This window comes from Anoplopoma fimbria, chromosome 3 (assembly GCF_027596085.1).
Source record: "Anoplopoma fimbria isolate UVic2021 breed Golden Eagle Sablefish chromosome 3, Afim_UVic_2022, whole genome shotgun sequence".
NCBI classification, from domain to species: domain Eukaryota; kingdom Metazoa; phylum Chordata; class Actinopteri; order Perciformes; family Anoplopomatidae; genus Anoplopoma; species Anoplopoma fimbria.
Window position 1 is genome coordinate 10,043,419 of NC_072451.1, and position 17,700 is coordinate 10,061,118.

General features: G+C 40.1%; 1 protein-coding gene across 1 annotated transcript in view; it reads right to left on the reverse strand.

The window, feature by feature from the left end:
* Positions 1 to 17,700, reverse strand: part of ptprfa (protein tyrosine phosphatase receptor type Fa) — a 241,120-nt gene that overhangs the window by 79,169 nt on the left and 144,251 nt on the right. Inside the window, exons 15-18 of the mRNA XM_054596551.1 lie at positions 9,864 to 9,981; positions 5,840 to 6,421; positions 3,979 to 4,076; positions 1,677 to 1,933 (exon numbers count right to left, since the gene is read on the reverse strand). Coding sequence (XP_054452526.1) covers positions 1,677 to 1,933; positions 3,979 to 4,076; positions 5,840 to 6,421; positions 9,864 to 9,981 — 1,055 coding nt within the window. The remainder of the gene's footprint in view (positions 1 to 1,676; positions 1,934 to 3,978; positions 4,077 to 5,839; positions 6,422 to 9,863; positions 9,982 to 17,700) is intronic.

The following is a 17,700-nucleotide window of genomic DNA, read 5'->3' on the forward strand; positions in this document are numbered from 1 at the left end:
TGCTGCCGAGCAAATAGTGTCTCGGTGCTCCAGTGCCAATTTTAAGTTTTTATAGGTGATATCCAGGCATTTAGAGCAAAATTGGCCCATTTCTATGCAAAATGAGCCTCTGGTTAATGAAGATCAGCTCTAATAGCCACAAACAGTCACAGGAAAGCTATTATTACTATTAATGACAGGATGCAATGTAACTTGTGTCCTAAAAGATAAATGAATACAGCTTGCCTCCATTTCATATTTGACAATACATGAGAAAAAAAGAGATTTAAATAATCAATGAAGTGACGCGGCTGTGTCTTGTGTGTAAATGCGCACAGCGTCTCTCTTAATGAGAAGATGCACTTATCGTTTCTGCGGCTGTGGGATCGCTGCAGGCATTAAAAAATGTCTCAAAAAACCCAGCGTGCCGTATAAGACTGACTCTCAACCTTCACACCCGACACGTTGGGCCTATATTTGTGACTCGGTAACCTGTATTAGAAAAAGTTGAATATCACTTACATTAAGTGATACATCGACAATTTTCCTCTTCTCTTCTGTGTACTATTAATTGATCTTTTTGCCTACTACCTGTCTCGTTGAGAGTTAGATAATAAAATTGATACCGCTATCCTATTTGTATGCTAAATCTGCATGCTTACAGTCTTTATGCTAAGCTTAGCTAACCCTGTCTTCACTTCAGCTCTGTACATAATGCATATAACAGGAGATTGACATACTTGACTACTCTTTCATAGGATGGCGCATTTATACCTTGCTATATAGATAACTTCAATTAGACGCAAAAACTGGCAAATTGCTCACAGCGGCAACATTTTTTGTGTGTTTGCGCTTTAATATCATTAGCACAACTTTGGTGATTGGGACCTTGAGAAGGAGCAGATAGCAGTTGCAGAAAATGAATTCACAGTGCTATCAATGGTGATGACCTTCTGTTGTGCCTGAAGGCGGTCCCCTTTCCTTAAGCTTTAATTATTTGGCTTGCCAACACATCCCAGGTGCTTTGTGCTTTGTGGTGCAGTGTCTCTGGAGCTTCAATGGTTTTAGCGCCTCATTTGACAGGATCTCATCTCATTCAACACACTGTGCTGTCGGCTCAGCATCACCGCCTGCCAACATGAATCCAAATTTAATGTATTCAGGGTCATATTTCCCCACCACATTCTTTGGGAGCTTTTACTGGCACTTTCCGTTTAAGTAAAATTAGCCGTTTTGTGTCATGGAGCGTAAGAAGATATTCAAATGTAACTGGTCATTAAAATGATCCTTTTTATAACTATGTGAATTCTTGGGCACATTTAGATATAAAAAATACGTGTTTTTGTAAATAAACAAATAATCTAATCTAATCTAATTAATCAAACCATTTAGTGAGTATTTCTGCCACCTAAAGCTGAGTTTGGGCATGCATGCAATTCATCCTGCTACATGTGGGTGGTCTTTGCCGGCAAAGAGCCATAAACAGTGATTGGACATCTAGGTAAAAAGTGGTGTATTTTCCCTTTAAGATTTTAACAGTGGTTAACTTTAACACTCAAGTACAAAAAAATTATTACAGCTATTATCTGCTTCCATACAAAGCCAGTCTTAATTACCTCCTACGACTGTAATATTAAACTATTATTACCCTTATTTTTTCAGTATGGTTCCCACTCAGACAAACAAACAGCACAGACCTGACGGGGGCTTCAGCAGGCACCCTGGGCAGACTGATGGTCACTTTGCCACCCTCCTCCACATCGTGTTGGTATCGAGCCGGTTTCATCTTCAGCAGGTCTGGGGCTGTTCGAATGGAAACCTGCTGCTGAAGGCCGCCGGCACTGTTCCCCCGGCTCATGAGCACAAAGGAATAATCCGTGTCTGGCTGCAGCTGTGTGATCAGCTTCCTCTTCAGGTTGCCTTGAACCTCCACACTCTGCTGGTTGTACAGGATCTGAAGCCAGGATGAAGTTTCTTAATAACCATGTTACAGTTTTGATTGAATGTTTACTATACTGTTTGTCTATGGAACTGACTTCAATAAAAATAAGTGGGTTGTCTTTTTATAAATGAACCTATATGAAAAGCTAAATTCTGGAATAAGTCATAAAGTTTGATTACATTTCAATATTTGTGCCTCAGTAACCTGGATCATAAAAGGTTGAATATCATCAGCATAAAGTAAAACATTGACATATTTCCTTTGTACTATCAAGTCATCTCTCTGTCGCATAACCCAAATACGCTTACTACCTTTCTTGTTAAGAGTTAGATAAAATTGATAAACTAAGATTACCATGTATTCTTTCATAAGATTTTCTGTGAACTATTACACTTTTAAAGCACATCTTTCATTTTATATCAAAACTTACATTAATATTTCTTTGTTTGATAAATTATGATATTGTAATGTGTAGCTTTAGTTACATTAGTTGTAATACTGTATCCTTGTTTTACAGTGCTGTGAAACGTAGTGACCTTGCTGCCTCCCATGTTCTCTGCTTTTGATTCTGTGAAGCAGTACACCCCATTGTTTTGTAGGGTGCTATACAAATAAAGTATGATTTACTATGTAACTATTATTTAATTGCCGACCCATGGTCATACACTTTTGTTTCTGCCTTTTAGCTCATCATCAGAGCTGCACAGAGTGACAAGACGCACAGGTCCCTTAACAAATAGCCAGTCATAAAGTTCAGTTACAGGCACTTTAATATGGTGCATATTGATTTTCTTGATGATTTATGTTGCAGCTGCTCTGTTACGGAGTACAAAAGAGAATATCTCAAATATATCATACAAATGTTAGAAAATGTTTCTATTACTGAAGTCCTTACATTATTTTTGTGTTAATGATAGCCCTTCCTATCTGCATATACAGTTTTACTCTTAGAAATCAGGGTTCCAAAAGGGTTGGACTATAAAAGGGTTCCCTGTAGAACCCCTGGTCGGTTCTAGATGAAACCCTTGGAATGTAAGAGGTTTCTTCGCAGCGCCTCCTGGGCCGGTTCTATTTAGCACCCTTGGAAGGTAGGAAGGTTCTGAATAAATATTTCAGAGAGGGTTCTGGGTGGAACCTTTCACAGATTGATCTAGGTAAAACCCCCTTTAAAAGTTCCTTTATAAAAGGGTCACCCAGAAACACAAAAAGGGTTCTCCTATAACGACAAGCCAATGGACCCTATATGGTTATAGTTAGCAACTTTATTTCTAAGAGTGTACAATAACATTTATATTCTACTTACTATGAAACTACAAACCATGGATGTGTTTGTGGCAGTGGGCGTGGTCTGCGCTCAGCTGCAGGGGAGAGAGGTGTGGGAGTGGTTCATGGGAACAGTGCCGTGGTGAGTTCAATCAACACAGCTGTAATGTGGTGCTAATTAGGCTGAAGCTACTTAAGCAGGAGCAGACGGGAGTTCGGGAGAGGAACAGTCACACACGCAGAACGAGGACCGAGGCGAGAGCGTGAAGCCATCAGAGTGGTGGCGTTCCGGGAACGTTGGACCGAGTGCGCCCGAGAAGCCGGGCAGCGAAGCGGAGCGCACGACGGTCCGCATTGTGTGTTGTATTTTGGATGAAATAAATATACCTTTGTTAAACCTTACCCACTGAAGCCGTATCTGTGTTGGGGAGAACCTACGGTAGTCGAGAGTCGGCTACAGTGTTCTATTATTCAGGACTGTGTCAGACCTTAGTAGGACTTTCTTCTGGTCCCTTTTTGATAAGGCGGACTGAACAGTAATAATTTGGTCTCCATCTAAAGTGGTCCATATTATTCTATTGGAAGCAGTTTGATATGGGACCTGAGTATAAAATCAGACCCTAGTTTGAGTTGTATTGTCTCTAATGTCTAGCCATATGTGTTGGCTAGACATTAGAGAACTTTTGACTTCTAGATTATCTGTAAGAAATGTCCTTTAGTTGTTTATTTGGTGTGTATTGTCTCAATGCTGCAGGTGGAAGGTCTGTCTCGGTGGAAGCGTGAGGTGATCTTACCTTGAGAGGCACTTGAGATTTGTAGGTTTCTGGCACTTCCCAGGTCAGCAGGACAGAGGTTTTCATCACAGCCTTCACACCAAAGTTCTTGGTGAACACTGAGGGAAGGTCTAGATGATTATTAGGTGGTTAATTTAATTGTGTATATGACTGAGATAATTTAAAGTTAAAGAGCTTAAATCAGAGAACAATTTGTACACAATGCAAATTCATCAAAATGAGAGCACAGTCTGTGAACAATATCAATGACTTAAAGCTGAACTAATCAATATTTTCTAATATCAATAATGGATCAAAATCATGTGTGTTATATAAAAAAAGTTATGTATAGTAATGAATCCACAAATAGTTAACTAGGGCAGATGGTAACAACATCTCATTTTGATCTGAATATTTGACCAAGTTTGGAATAAAAACATTTAATTAATCAAACAAACACAAAAGAACTAGAATAGAAACTAGCTACGTAAAACATGTAAATTCTGGGATTTTTTTATTTCATACGTTACATTTTAGATATACAGCAATTACACAGGACCAATACCAATGTAATTATAACTACCTAAAAATAAAAAGCTGGGTTTACACTCTTAACTAACATGTGTGTTTGCTACACGTTTGCTTTTAAATCTTCTGCAGATATTTAAATAAAGATAAAAGACTATTTACCAATGTAATCCAATAACCACAGAAATGTCAATACTGATGTTTATGAAAACAACTTGTAGAATGTCTGATCTTCTTTATGTAATTGATTAAACACCTGCAGTTATCACACAGCGACAGGAATGTGTTTTATCTACAGTTTCTGATTTTAGAGAGGGGGTGTTCCAAATGTTACAGGATGACACGGACAGTAGCAGCAACTTCATGAATTATTAAAATGTCCCGACACAGCGACGGGATTGGTCAGGTTCAGAAACAACTTTTTCTCCTAAGAATAACATTCTATACAACTAAACTGCATTCTCAATGTTGTTTCGATGGAAATGTATTTCCTCCCGTACTATAATAATGGAATCGACAATGCAGTTTTGTTGTATTGGAATTTCATGTTTATGAGATAGGGCTGGTAGAAAAAGTGTGTTTTTCTGAACATGGATTGCTGTTATGCAACAATTCCATTCAACAATGTAAGCCTTAAGTCTTGAGCTCTTTCAAATCCATCTGGGTATTTTGATTCTTTCTATTTAATAAATCCAATCCAAACCTCTGGAGAGTCGAAATGTGGATTATTACAGCAAGATCCCAGTTTATTTTTTTTTGCAGTTGTATTTCTGAATATTTGCAGTTGTGGTTTACCCCTTTGGAAGTTTATCTATATATTCTTATATACAAAACAATATGTTCACTTGTGTTTCCTTCTGCTTAGAACTAACTCCAAGGCAGAGGATCACACTCACACCTCTTCAAAATCTGGCGTACTTAAGACACCAAACACTATTGCATTTGTTTGTTAAAAGATAAAAGCACTGTTTGAATTTCAATTTTTTCCATTGGATAAATAAAATCTAATATCTTATTCTATATCGTATATTAAATTTATTATATAGATTTTACACTTGGTCTAGTTTATGTTCAGTGCGTTGTTAAAAAGTATCAATCGGCCTTTCTTTATTGTTTGGACGAATGTAAGCTGCCTGTTCACTTGCCTAAGAGCTAGTTGATTTAATATTTGGGATATTGTGTGTTGTTTCTCTCTCTTTGTCTCTCTCCCTCTCTCTCTCTCTGTCCCTCTCTCATGTGGTCAGCAAAATTTCCAAAACATGTGTTAGGAGATTTAGTTTGTGTGTTTTTAGAGGCCTAAATGTCCAAATCATGGAGTAATGTAAGGAGTGCTGAGGTAGCCTCAGGTTCTCACCTGGCATGGAGGTGGACATAGTCCGACTCTGAATGCTGGGGCTGATGGGCCCCCCCCCCTTGCTGGTGAAGGCTTGGACTCTGATGTCGTAGGTTGTGTCCGGCTGCAAGCCTTGGACGGTCATCTGTGTTTCTGTGGTGCTGTTGGTGTTGTTGTGCTGGCTGTTGATATCTCGGTACACCACCGCGTACTTGACAATCTTCCCGTTCCTCTCGGCCAGAGGAGGGGGCTCCCAGGCCAGGTTGGTGGAGGTGGCAGTCAGACCGACCACGCTTAGATTCTGGGGATAGCTGCTGGGAACGTCCTCTGGGGTGCTGATCTCCTTCACGTATTCCTCCCCGTTGCCGGCTCGGTTTTTGCCACACAGCTTGAAGATGTATGTGGCTCCCTTGTGGAGGCCCGTCACTGTGAAATGATCGTCTGCCTTCCGGAAGTCTTTGACGGTGAAAGCCTCCTCCTCTGCTCTCTTGTACTGCAGCTGGTATCCCACGTGCTCCCCGACCATCTCCTTGGGAGGCTGCCACTGGATTAGGGCAGTGTTCCCTATGGTGGTGCTGATCATCATAGTGGGCTTGCCAGGCACTGGAAGACATATCTTGATTACTCTTGGGCCCCTACATTATACTCATGTACACTAAACCAACTCTTAAAAGGTACAGTGTGTAGCATTTTGGGGGATCTATTAGCAGAAATGGAATATAATAACCATGACAATGTTTTTATTTGAGTACAATCACCTGAACCTAAGAGACGTTGTTTTGTCGTTAGCTTAGAATCATAGACTGTATAAGAAGTGGACATAGTCATAGTGATGTCACCCATTGATTTGGTGACTGACATTATGAGGCCTAGAGTTTGGCAATTTTGACGTTGCCATATTGGAATATGGCCTCACCATGTTGTTTTTTCCCAACCAATGAACAGAAGTTACCATATATGGAATGTGGAAGAGTGATGTAGAGACACCGTATATGTCTCTGGTAGCGGCAGTGACCTGCCAATCACCCTGTCAAGGCACTTCCGCATTGGCTTCACTCTTTATTATTATTATTATTATTATTATATTCCTTTATTGATCCCCATGGGGGAAATTCAAGTGTTGCAGCAGCTCAACTACACAGACACAGACAATAAATACACATTCTGCACTCTGCAGAACTGGAGGTTGCTGCCTGTATAAAATGAGCATGTCTATCTACTTGGGGCGGCTGTGGCGTAGTGGAGAGCAAGGTAGTTCTCCAATCAGAGGGTCGGTGGTTCGATACCCAAGGTTGGTGGCTTACCGCAACATGTCGATGTGTCCTTGGGCAAGACACTTAACCCCAAGTTGCTCCCGCTTCATTGCAGGCTTGCCATCGGTGTGGACTGGATGTTGCATGAATGTTAGTTATTAGTCTGATGGTGGCACCTTTGCATGGTAGCCTGTCATCAGTGTGTGAATGGGTGAATGATGTGTAATGATATGTAATATACTACTGATTGTAAGTCGCTTTGGATAAAAGCGTCTGCTAAATGACTGTAATGTAATGTACAAACAAACATAGTTCTTCTCCTAACCATAACTAACCTTTAAAGCAGTGTTGTAGTCAAGAACACCGAAACCAAGACCAGGTCATGACCAAGACCAGAGTATGTTAAAACCAAGATAAGGCCAAGACTTTAAGGTATGAGACCGACTCAAGATAAAGAGTTTGAGGGGTCGAGACCTAGTCAAGACCAAGATTTTGAAGGGTTGAGACCGAGATAAGACCAAGACTTTGAGGTGTTTAGACCGAATCAAGTGCAAAACATTGAGAGGTTGACACCGAGTCAAAACCAAGACCAGACCAGTCAGAGATGACAAACAAACAAACATACAAAACATAGGCACTCCTCACATTAATCTGGAAGATCCACATTCCCATAAAAACAACTGCAGAAAACAAATCGCTATATACAGTGCCCTCCAGAATTATTGGCACTCTTTAGTAAAACTGAGCAAAACGAGATGCGAAAAAAATGTCTTTATTGTTTATCCTCATGATCTTTCATTCAAAATATTCACAAAAATCTAACCTTTAACTGAAGTAACATAATTGAAAGAAACATTAAAAAATATTTTTCTCAAAAATATATGTGCCACAATTATTGGCACCCCTTCATTTAATATTTTGTGCAGCCTCCCTTTGCCAAGATAACAGCTCTGAGTCTTCTCCTATAATGCGTGATGAGGTTGGTGAACACATGGCACTGGATCTGAGACCAGTCCTCCATGCAGAATCTCTCCAGATCCTTCAGATTCTGAGGTAGACGCTTGTGGACTCTCCTCTTCAGCTCATCCCACAGATTTCCTATGGGGTTTAGGTCGGGGGACTGTGATGGCCATGGCAAAACCTTTATTCTGTGGTCGGTGGACCATTTTTGTGTAGATTTTGAGGTGTGCTTCGGATCATTGTCCTGCTGGAAGGTCAAACCACGGCCCATTTTAAGCTTCCTGGCAGAGGCTGTTAGGTTTTCATTTAATATCTGCTGGTATTTGATGGAGTCCATGATACCATGTATCCTAACAAGATGTCCAGGGCCTTTGGAAGAAAAACAGCCCCACAACATCAAAGATACCACACCATACTGCACAGTGGGTATGAGGTGCTTTTCTGTATGGCTATCTTTCTGTCTACGCTAAACCCACCTTTGATGTCTGTTGCCAAAAAGCTCTATTTTGGTCTCATCTGACCATATAACCCGGTCCCATTGAAAGTCCCAGTAACGTTTGGCAAACTGTAGGCGCTTTAGTTTGTTGTTGATTGACAGCAGAGGCTTTTTTCTGGCAACCCTCCCAAACAACTTGTGTTGATGTAGGTGGCGTCTGATGGTAGTTTTGGAGACTTTCTGACCCCAAAACTCAACTAACCTCTGCAATTCTCCAGCTGTGATCCTTGGAGATTTTTTTGCCAGTCGAACCATCCTCCTCACGGTGCGTGGGGTCAATGTACACACACGTCCTCTTCGAAGCTGATTCTTAACATCTCCTGTCGCTTTAAACTTCTTAATTATTGCCCTGATAGTGGAAATGGGTATTTTCAACTGTTTAGAGATTTTCTTATATCCATTTTCTGATTTGTGCAGCTCAACAACTTTTCGTCGCACATCGTCACTGTGTTCTCGGGTCTTTCCCATAGTGATGAATGACTAAGGGAATTTGGCCTGTGTCACCTCATATTTATACCCCAGTGAAACAGGAAGTCATGGTTGACCACTTAAGAGTTCCTAATCAAACAGGTGAACTTAAAAATGTAAAATATGACTGGAATTATACTTCAGTTAGATTTTAATCATGAGATTTTCTAGGGGTGCCAATAATTGTGGCAGACATGTTTTGGAGAAAAATATTTATTTAATGTCAACATTCTTTTTTAATAATAAATAATAATAACAATTTTACTTCAATAAAAAGGTAAGATTTTTGTGAATATTGTGAAAGACATTTTTTCACAGCCTGTTTTGCTCATATTCACTAAGGGTGCCAATGATTCTGGAGGGCACTGTATGTATAAGTGTACCATTAGAACTGTCCTAATAAAATAACTAAAAGGCATTGCAGAGCTTAATTCTATGTGTCCCCCTGATTCCTATGAGCAAACACAGTTTGATGTTAACAAATAAATCAGACAATGCACGGAATGGTAAGTTATAATCAACACTGCAGTTGTTGTCTTGACACCTCTTGAAATAAAATCTTGAGTCCTCTTTGTCTGAGACCAAGACAAGACTGAGTTAAAATGTGGTTGATTCCAACACAAGACTGAGACTTTTAAAAAGTGGTCTTGAGACCAGCCTCGAGACTACACTACTTTAAAGCATGATGAAAAAGGTTCTCTTACCTAAACAAAGTTGTTGTTTTTCACCCAAACCTAAGTCGTTTTTTTGTCTAAAAATAATCAAACGATAACAATAGTGATGGCAGAAACAATGAACTGTAAAGATGAGGGGAACAAATAGTAAAAAAAACATTAATTTCTAATTTTACTTAACACGCAGAACAAACCTGCTCCTGTGGTGGTTACCACCTTGGCCTTGCTGCGCGCTCCATCGCCCTTGGTGGTATACGCAGCCACAGTAACAGAGTAGGTTGTCTCTGGCAGCAGACCTGTTACAATGGCCTCCTGTGTAGATAGATAGACACAGAGAAGAAGAAGACAGAGGGAGGGAGGGAAGAATGGAGACAGAGGGAAAGAGGCAACATTCAGGTTAAGACAATGGCCTCAGTTGTATTGCTGTGCTGTCAGACAGTTTACTCTACAAGCCAAATGAGACAAGTTAAGTGACAAAATGCATTTCCAACACTATTTAAACTGTTCTTTGAGGAAAAATTTAGATGAAATCCTCAAAGAAGTACATGGTTCCTGGTCCTCGACTGTATTGAAAGATGGTTTGAAAGCTGTGGCAGGAAGTGAGTCTATAAACTGTGATGAATTTTTACTTAAAGGACAGTAATTTTACCGTTTGTCTTTGATTGTTCTCTTTTAAACAAGTTTGACTAACCTGGAGGTATGTTTACAACAACTTTTTTGTGTATTGACGGTAAGTTGGTAGGTACAATGTTATTTCTAAATTTTAAACATCTCCTCATTGGTTTTAAAACATCAAGATCAACGTCAAAGAACTGCAGTTCGAAATTAGCCAGCTGACTAACACTGGCACGTTTACAGAAGTGAAGATTAATGTGAGTTGTTCCTGTAATTAAATAACTGAAATTAATAAAATTTCCGTCAGCCAATTAATCTGAAACAGATTGTTTTATGAATTTAAAATATGTACGGTGTTGATTAAGAGTGACAGCATAGCTTTTTTCTGCACTCATGGCTAACGCCACAATGCACAGGGTCCACTGGATCTACACTCCATTGAAAGGAGTATGTTGTCAAAGTAGTAGCACTCTCGAGGTGTTTATTAGATCGGAAGAACTTTTTTACATAGTTCAAATAATTCCATTTTATTGTGTCTGCACTGCTAGAACAAGGAACGATCTTAGTCCTCAAAACGACTTTGCAGGACTTTTTTAATCACCTATTTTAGAGCAGACCTTACCTAACAAAAGAGGAACCATGTATGACATAAGTGCACGGAAATGTAAGAAAACATGGACAAATGAACCGACAGTGAGGTCCGTAAATTAACTTGTTCATAGCAAACACCCACTGAGACTTAGAACGGGTGAGAGATGCTGCTGAGCGAGCTAACCCAGAAGCACAAAGGCTAAATCAGTAGCGTCAGCAGTACACCTTAAACAGAGTAGAACACACGCTAATCAAGTAACGTTAGCAAAATGGCTAACTCAGTCAAACAAAAGGCTAATCAAGTAACATTAGCAAAACGGCTAACCTTGGAGCAATAAGGCTAACCCAGTATCCCAAAAGCTAATCCATTAATGTTAGCACAACGTCTTACCCAGTAGCAAACAAGGCTAACCAAGTAACCTTAGAACAACTGCTAACTCAGTAGCAAAAAGGCTAACCCAGTAGAACAAAATATACTAGGTAAGGTCAGCATAACAGCTAACCTAGTAGAACAAAGGGTGACTAAGTAAAGCTAACACAACGGCTAACCCACTATGACAAAAGCTAACCCAGCAACGTTAGCACAACAACTAACCCAGTAGCACAAAACATACCCACTGAGCCAAAAAGCTGATTTGAACTAAAATAAAAAAAGGTACATTTATGACGCATATTTTGCCTGTGTCCATATGATGGCATGTAAGAGAGTTGTTTTTTATTCTCATGATATTACAAATAATAAAGCTCACAGAGCTTGTAGCGAACATCGTGAACTTGCCGCTTGCCGCTCTCGCCTCTGGAGATGTGCGAAATCAGTGGAGCGTTCCTATTGGCGGTGCGAATGCATTCAGAAAAAGATAATTCTCGACGGAGCTCCCCAGAACAGTTTGCATGAACTATATCCAAGGCCTGCTTTACTAAGATATAACATTTATATCTAATAACCTGGTCACTTCAAGCTTCTTATTCCCATGTGACACACACAAACATGCACCGTGTGGCAGTATTGAACATAGAAAGCACTCAAAGGCAAAACAACAGCAATAAGAAGAGACTTCAGATGCACATCAAACGTGATATGTCCCCTCAAGAACATGTCTGCCCACACACATCACAGAGCACAAGTTCATACATGCTGCTCCACTGCTCAAACACAAGTTGTTAATACAGCAACATGCATTCTGCTGGCTATTGGAAGTCCATTAAAGGCCCACTCCCTCTCAGATAGCAGAGAAATCCTTTCTAGTGGTGCTCCTGAGTGATGAGTGGAGAGGAGTTGCAGAGATGAAGCAGCTTGTGATGAGAGAAAAATGGCAGCGGGATGGTGGCGGAGGTGTGGGTGCGGGATGATAGTTCCAGCAGAGAACACCCAGCAGGTTATATCCTCCCCATCAGACTGGCGCCTCCGCCTACAGCCTCAGGCTTGCCGTGCCATCAACGAAGTGCAAATTAGCGAGGCCCTCCAAAAGCAGCCAGGGGTTCCAGCGACAACCAACGCTCTAATTATTATTTCATGCCTTGCAATTTTATATCTATCACAGGATGTTTAAAAAAGGTTCTTCTGTGCATTTGAAAAGCAGACATGCACAGAGCAGAATTCAGCAGGGGCCTAAAGAGTTAAGGTATATCCCTCCCTCCTTCCTGTCTTCTCTGCGGGGCTAAGAAGGTGAAAGATAAGAGGGAAATGTGACTCATGTGAAGCTACCGAGGTCCTCTAAACCCTCATTATTTTAATCTGCTGGTATTCCTTTACACTTTTGCTGCCAGAGACTTTCATGCATTTGGAGAAGAGAATAATAAAAAAAAAAAGAGTTGGTCTTTCATCTGTCTTTTTTTCCACAGCAAGCCCGAGTCTATTGGGATGAAACCCAAAGACTGAACAGATGAAACATTTTACATTAAGGAGGTGAATGTGTAGTTTAGCGGGAGGCAATCAATCGGCAGTGACTTCCTGTGTGTCAAACATCAAATGGTGCTGTCCTCAAACTCCCTTCCTTTTCAACCATTATCAACAACTGGCGGGGAGGGGGTATGTCCAAATTAAGGTTTTCATTTAATTTGACATTTTAAATTGTAGCCAGGGAACCTTGGCTAATAACTTTTAAGTTCTGCAAACTGATTAACCTTTGATCAAGGTCCTAAAGTCTGGTCCGGGTTGCTTCACACCATTGTCCCACCAAAATTGGCGTGTGTATGCAGGTTTTTTTAAACCCCCGCAAAAAATAGCCAAATTAATAATTTAAATATTTTCTCTGGCCCTTTGCACGCAAAATGGTAAAATATGTAAGAGCAATCTTTCCCAAACAAAATAAAAACATTTTAGAGGGACTATTCCTTCAGTTCCTGTGTAAACTTTTTGCAGTGGGTTATGTGGATTATCCAGATTAAACAGTGACACTGTTTCTGGAAAGAGATGATGCTGTTGAATTGTTTTTATGTCCTTTGTTCAATGCTGTGTGATAAATCAATGAAATACACTTCCATTGTATTAAAGCAGAGGGCAGAAATCTCAAGAGACGGATATATCCTGGACAAATAATTTTGACTGGAAAGGTTTTTTGTTTGTGATTTTGATAACCAGTCACAGACCTCTTTGCCATGTCAATGGGCAGTAGGCAGTTCTAAAAAGGTTGTGACAGAACGTAAATCAAAAATACATATCAATATATGGAGAATTTGTAATGGGAACCTCTGTCCCTTCAGAAAAATAAATAAAAAATAATGTTTAAATATTGACATTTGGAATCTGGAGACTCTGAACTATTTAAAGCTAGGGTTGGTAATGTTTAAAAACTAGCAGAAGTACATTAGATTTTAAAAATTATCCAACTAAAAAAACAGCCAAGTGTTGCCAACTCTTTTCCAATGAAATGCATCACTAGCTCCAAAATTCGCTAAATCTAGCAGAACAGAGCCAAGTCAGTAACACTGACAGCCCCTAACGTTTGGCCTCATTCCAAAGCCACTCCCCCAAAAATGTCTTAACGGACAAAATTGACCATAAATACTTACAGCAGTTTAAGCTAGCAGCTTGTGGGAGACTTCTGTGACGTGCTATGAGTGAACCAGCAGAGCACGATAAGGTAGACAGGCAGGTAGGTAGCATAGACTGTATAAAAGAAGTGGATGTAGACACCATGCCACCACCCATTGGTTTGTGGACTACAGTTGTAAAGCCTCGAGTTCTGCAATTTGGCCATTGCCATCTTGTTTTTTGCAAGACCAAAAGCTGAATAAGACATTTTTAGGCAACCAAATTGTTACAAATAATTTTCATGAAGTCAATACATACTGTTAAAATGATTAAAGTTCTAAGACGAAAATAAAGACACTTCCTCCCATACCGGCATGGGAGGTCAATCACGACCTGTCATTCACAAGGTTGCCCTGCCCTAAATCATAACCTGTCTTTAGTCTATTTGACTCTAAATGGACAATAATGTACTAAATGAACATCATGCTGTATTAAAGAAGACTTGAAACTAGAGATTGAGACCATAAACTCATGTTTACAATGTTTACTAAGGGAATAAATCAAGAGAGAAGTAGAGTAATTTTCTCATAGACTTCTATACAAGCAGAGGAGTCGCCCCCTGATGGACATTAGATAGAATGCAAGTTTAAGGCACTTCCCCATCAGCTTCACTTTTCAGACCCGTAGCTAAAAAGGAATGCAGCCAGACTTTTATTACATTTCTGTGACAGCCATGGATACAGGATCTTTATCTTTTATTTGATTCAATGTTTGCTGTCAGGAAGTGAATAACATTTCAACAAATTAAACAAAAATATGTCTTTATAATACTACCAACCCTAGCTTTAAGGACTACATTGACCAGACTTGATGCCTCAAACATGACGTTGCAGATTTGACCTCTAAAGACTCTATTGAGACCAGCCATGGCTGAACGTTCAATGGTCACTCATTTTTGAGAGCGTCAGTATCAGATTTCCACATTCACTTGTTTCCCCCTAAGTGTGATTTTGTCAAATATCAGAGCATTTAGTTATGTCCAACCTCTAATGGACAACAAGACGCTCAAAAAATATCTCAGAAACTGTTCCTAATAGAAGGATTGCACCCATCCTACTTTTAAAGAATATCACACTATTTATTTCCTATTAATTCTAACTCATAATTAGCTACTTGCTAGTGAGCTGTAAACTCATCAAAATGATGAAACATTATGTAAGGCAATATCAAAGCAGTGAAAAATAAATGATGTGCTCCAATAAAAAAACTCTGCCCTCAGTCAGTCACAGTTAGTCATCAAAAGAGCTGCAGTGTTGATAACCAGTGATACTGAGACTGCAACCGATTAGGTTACACTTACTGGACATGATGCTGTGATTTAAAAGGATAACTCAACCGAAATACATTTTTGGGGGGATTTTCCCTCCTTGTCCCACCCTAGGACTAACTCTTTTAAGGTATCAAGCCAAAAAGATGGTTTTAGTTTTAGTAGTTATGATTCGAACTACTTTCTGTCACAGAGGTAGTCCTTGTTGACGATGTATTCTATGGATCATCTAGAGGAACAGGGGTTTTGTTGTTTTAGACAACGACTCTAAACCAAGGGACATGTCAAATTGTAGAGAACAAATCCCAGGATCTGCAGAAACAGGAAGTAAAATTGAACAATTAAGTGTTTATCTTCCTCTGAAAAAGTCGAGGGATGGCTGGGCTGATAGAATTGTGGCCATACTCAGCAGGGCTATAACACAGGGATCAGTGTGCATAGTAGCTCGCTTTTTCCACTCCCATACGGAGAAACCGCCTTCCAATAAACATCAATTTGTCAAGGGGTCGGGTCGGAGCCCGTCTGCAGTGACAGATCATTGATGAAAATTTACTTGAGTCCTCAGCTAGAAAGGTCAGTTGTTATCTTACTGTTGTATTTTAGCATTTTGATGTGGACATTTATGCGGGGGGTTAGTTTGTATTCATGTATCTTAGGTATTAAAGATTTTCATTTTGATACGTGTACCAGCTGTGACGGCGACGCTGGTGTTGTTTTCTCCTTCTGAGTCATCATGCCGTCCGTCTTTCTCCGTGATAGCGTCACAACCCGTGCAAGATGCAGTAATGAAACTTCACAGGTTTGCAGTTGAGCTCAAAATGAAGGCACAGTTGGTAGGAGGGTGTTATCGTAGCAAGGGCGCCGGAAGTAAAGGAGTAGTGGTCCCATCATCGTCCCATCATCACTAAGCCCTCACTCATCTTGAAAATAACAACACCTAGATAAGGAAGTGGACGAAGTCATCTTGATGTCACCCATTAGTTTGTGGACTGCTGTTTTTTAGCCTCAAGTTGAGAGAAACCTATTAACAGAGGTTAGCTTATTTGGAATGCAGAGGAGTGACGTAGAGACGCTGTATACGGTCTATTTTTCTCTAAATGGACCATAATTTACTAAGTGAATATCATGCTGTATTGAAGAAGACTTGAAACTAGAGATTGAGACCAGAAACTCATGTTTACAATGTTTACTGCGGGAATAAATCAAGTGAGATGTAGAGTTATTTTCTCATAGACATCTATTCAATCTGACTTCTTTTTGCAACCAGAGGAGTCGTCCCTTCCGTTCAGTAGAGAGAAGGCAAGTTTTTAGACACTTCAGCATTGGCTTCATTAAGCAGAACCGGAGTTTGCTTTCTGCCTTTGACACAATCCAACCCATGAACCTGATTGGTAAACTAAGCAATCTGGGCTAGAGTAACGCACTCTGCAACTGATTATTAGACTTCCTCACAAACAGAACCTGGGAAGTTCTGATTGGCTGCCAAACCACCTCCCCTCTATTGTTGAACGCCGCTCATCCTCTTCTAGAGATACAGAAGTATCAGCTGCCGTACCACCAGTTTTCAAAACAGCTTCTTCCTTCTGTCTGTGAGACTCCTTTACTCATCCTCCAATTTCCATATATAATAGAGTTTTATTTTATTTTTCCCATGTAGCAAAATGGGACTACAATCTGAATTTGGTTGTTCAACCCTGCTGTACATTGACTAATAAAAAACCTTAACCTTGTAACCTTATTGCAAGATGGTCTCTTGTTTTGTCTGTCTTAGTTTTTAACATCCTGGGACCATGATGAGAGAATGTGTTTTTACTTTACTGTGTTTGAGTCGATGACCCATCTCACCCTGGATAATGGATAATAATCTGGATAATGACATTTGATCATTGGGCTTCGCATATCCACTTGGTAATAAAAAGATATCTCATTAAAAAGATTCTGACAACAGCTGTGGGGTGGCTGTGGCGTAGTGGAGAGCAAGGTAGTTCTCCCATTAGAGGGTTGGTGGTTCGATACCCGGCTTCGGCAGTCGATGTGTCCTTGGGCAAGATACTTAACCCCAAGTTGCTCCCGAAGGCTTGCCATCGGTGTGGACTGGATGATGAATGTTAGTTAGAGTCTGATGGTGGCACCTTGCATGGTAGCCCTGTCATGAATGGGTGAATGATATGTAATATACTACTGATTGTAAGTCGCTTTGGATAAAAGCGTCTGCTAAATGACTGTAATGTAATGTAATTATGCATGCAGGGCTGACAGATTCATCAACACACATGGTGTGTGTCTCAGGTTAATGGAAGCAAAATGCTGTTTTCTGCCTGTTTACTTCTTTTAGAGCTTACATGAGAACTATGTCTGACCAGCAAACTTCTGCTGTCCATCATCCTTTTGAAGACAATTGGACAGCTAGTTTAGAGGACAGAGACAGGCTGAGCGGAGGTCGGTGTGGATTGAAGAGTTTTGACTTTACCAACTGTAGTTGCCATGATCCGAACAGAAAACAGCAGGCCTCAAGGCTGAAAAT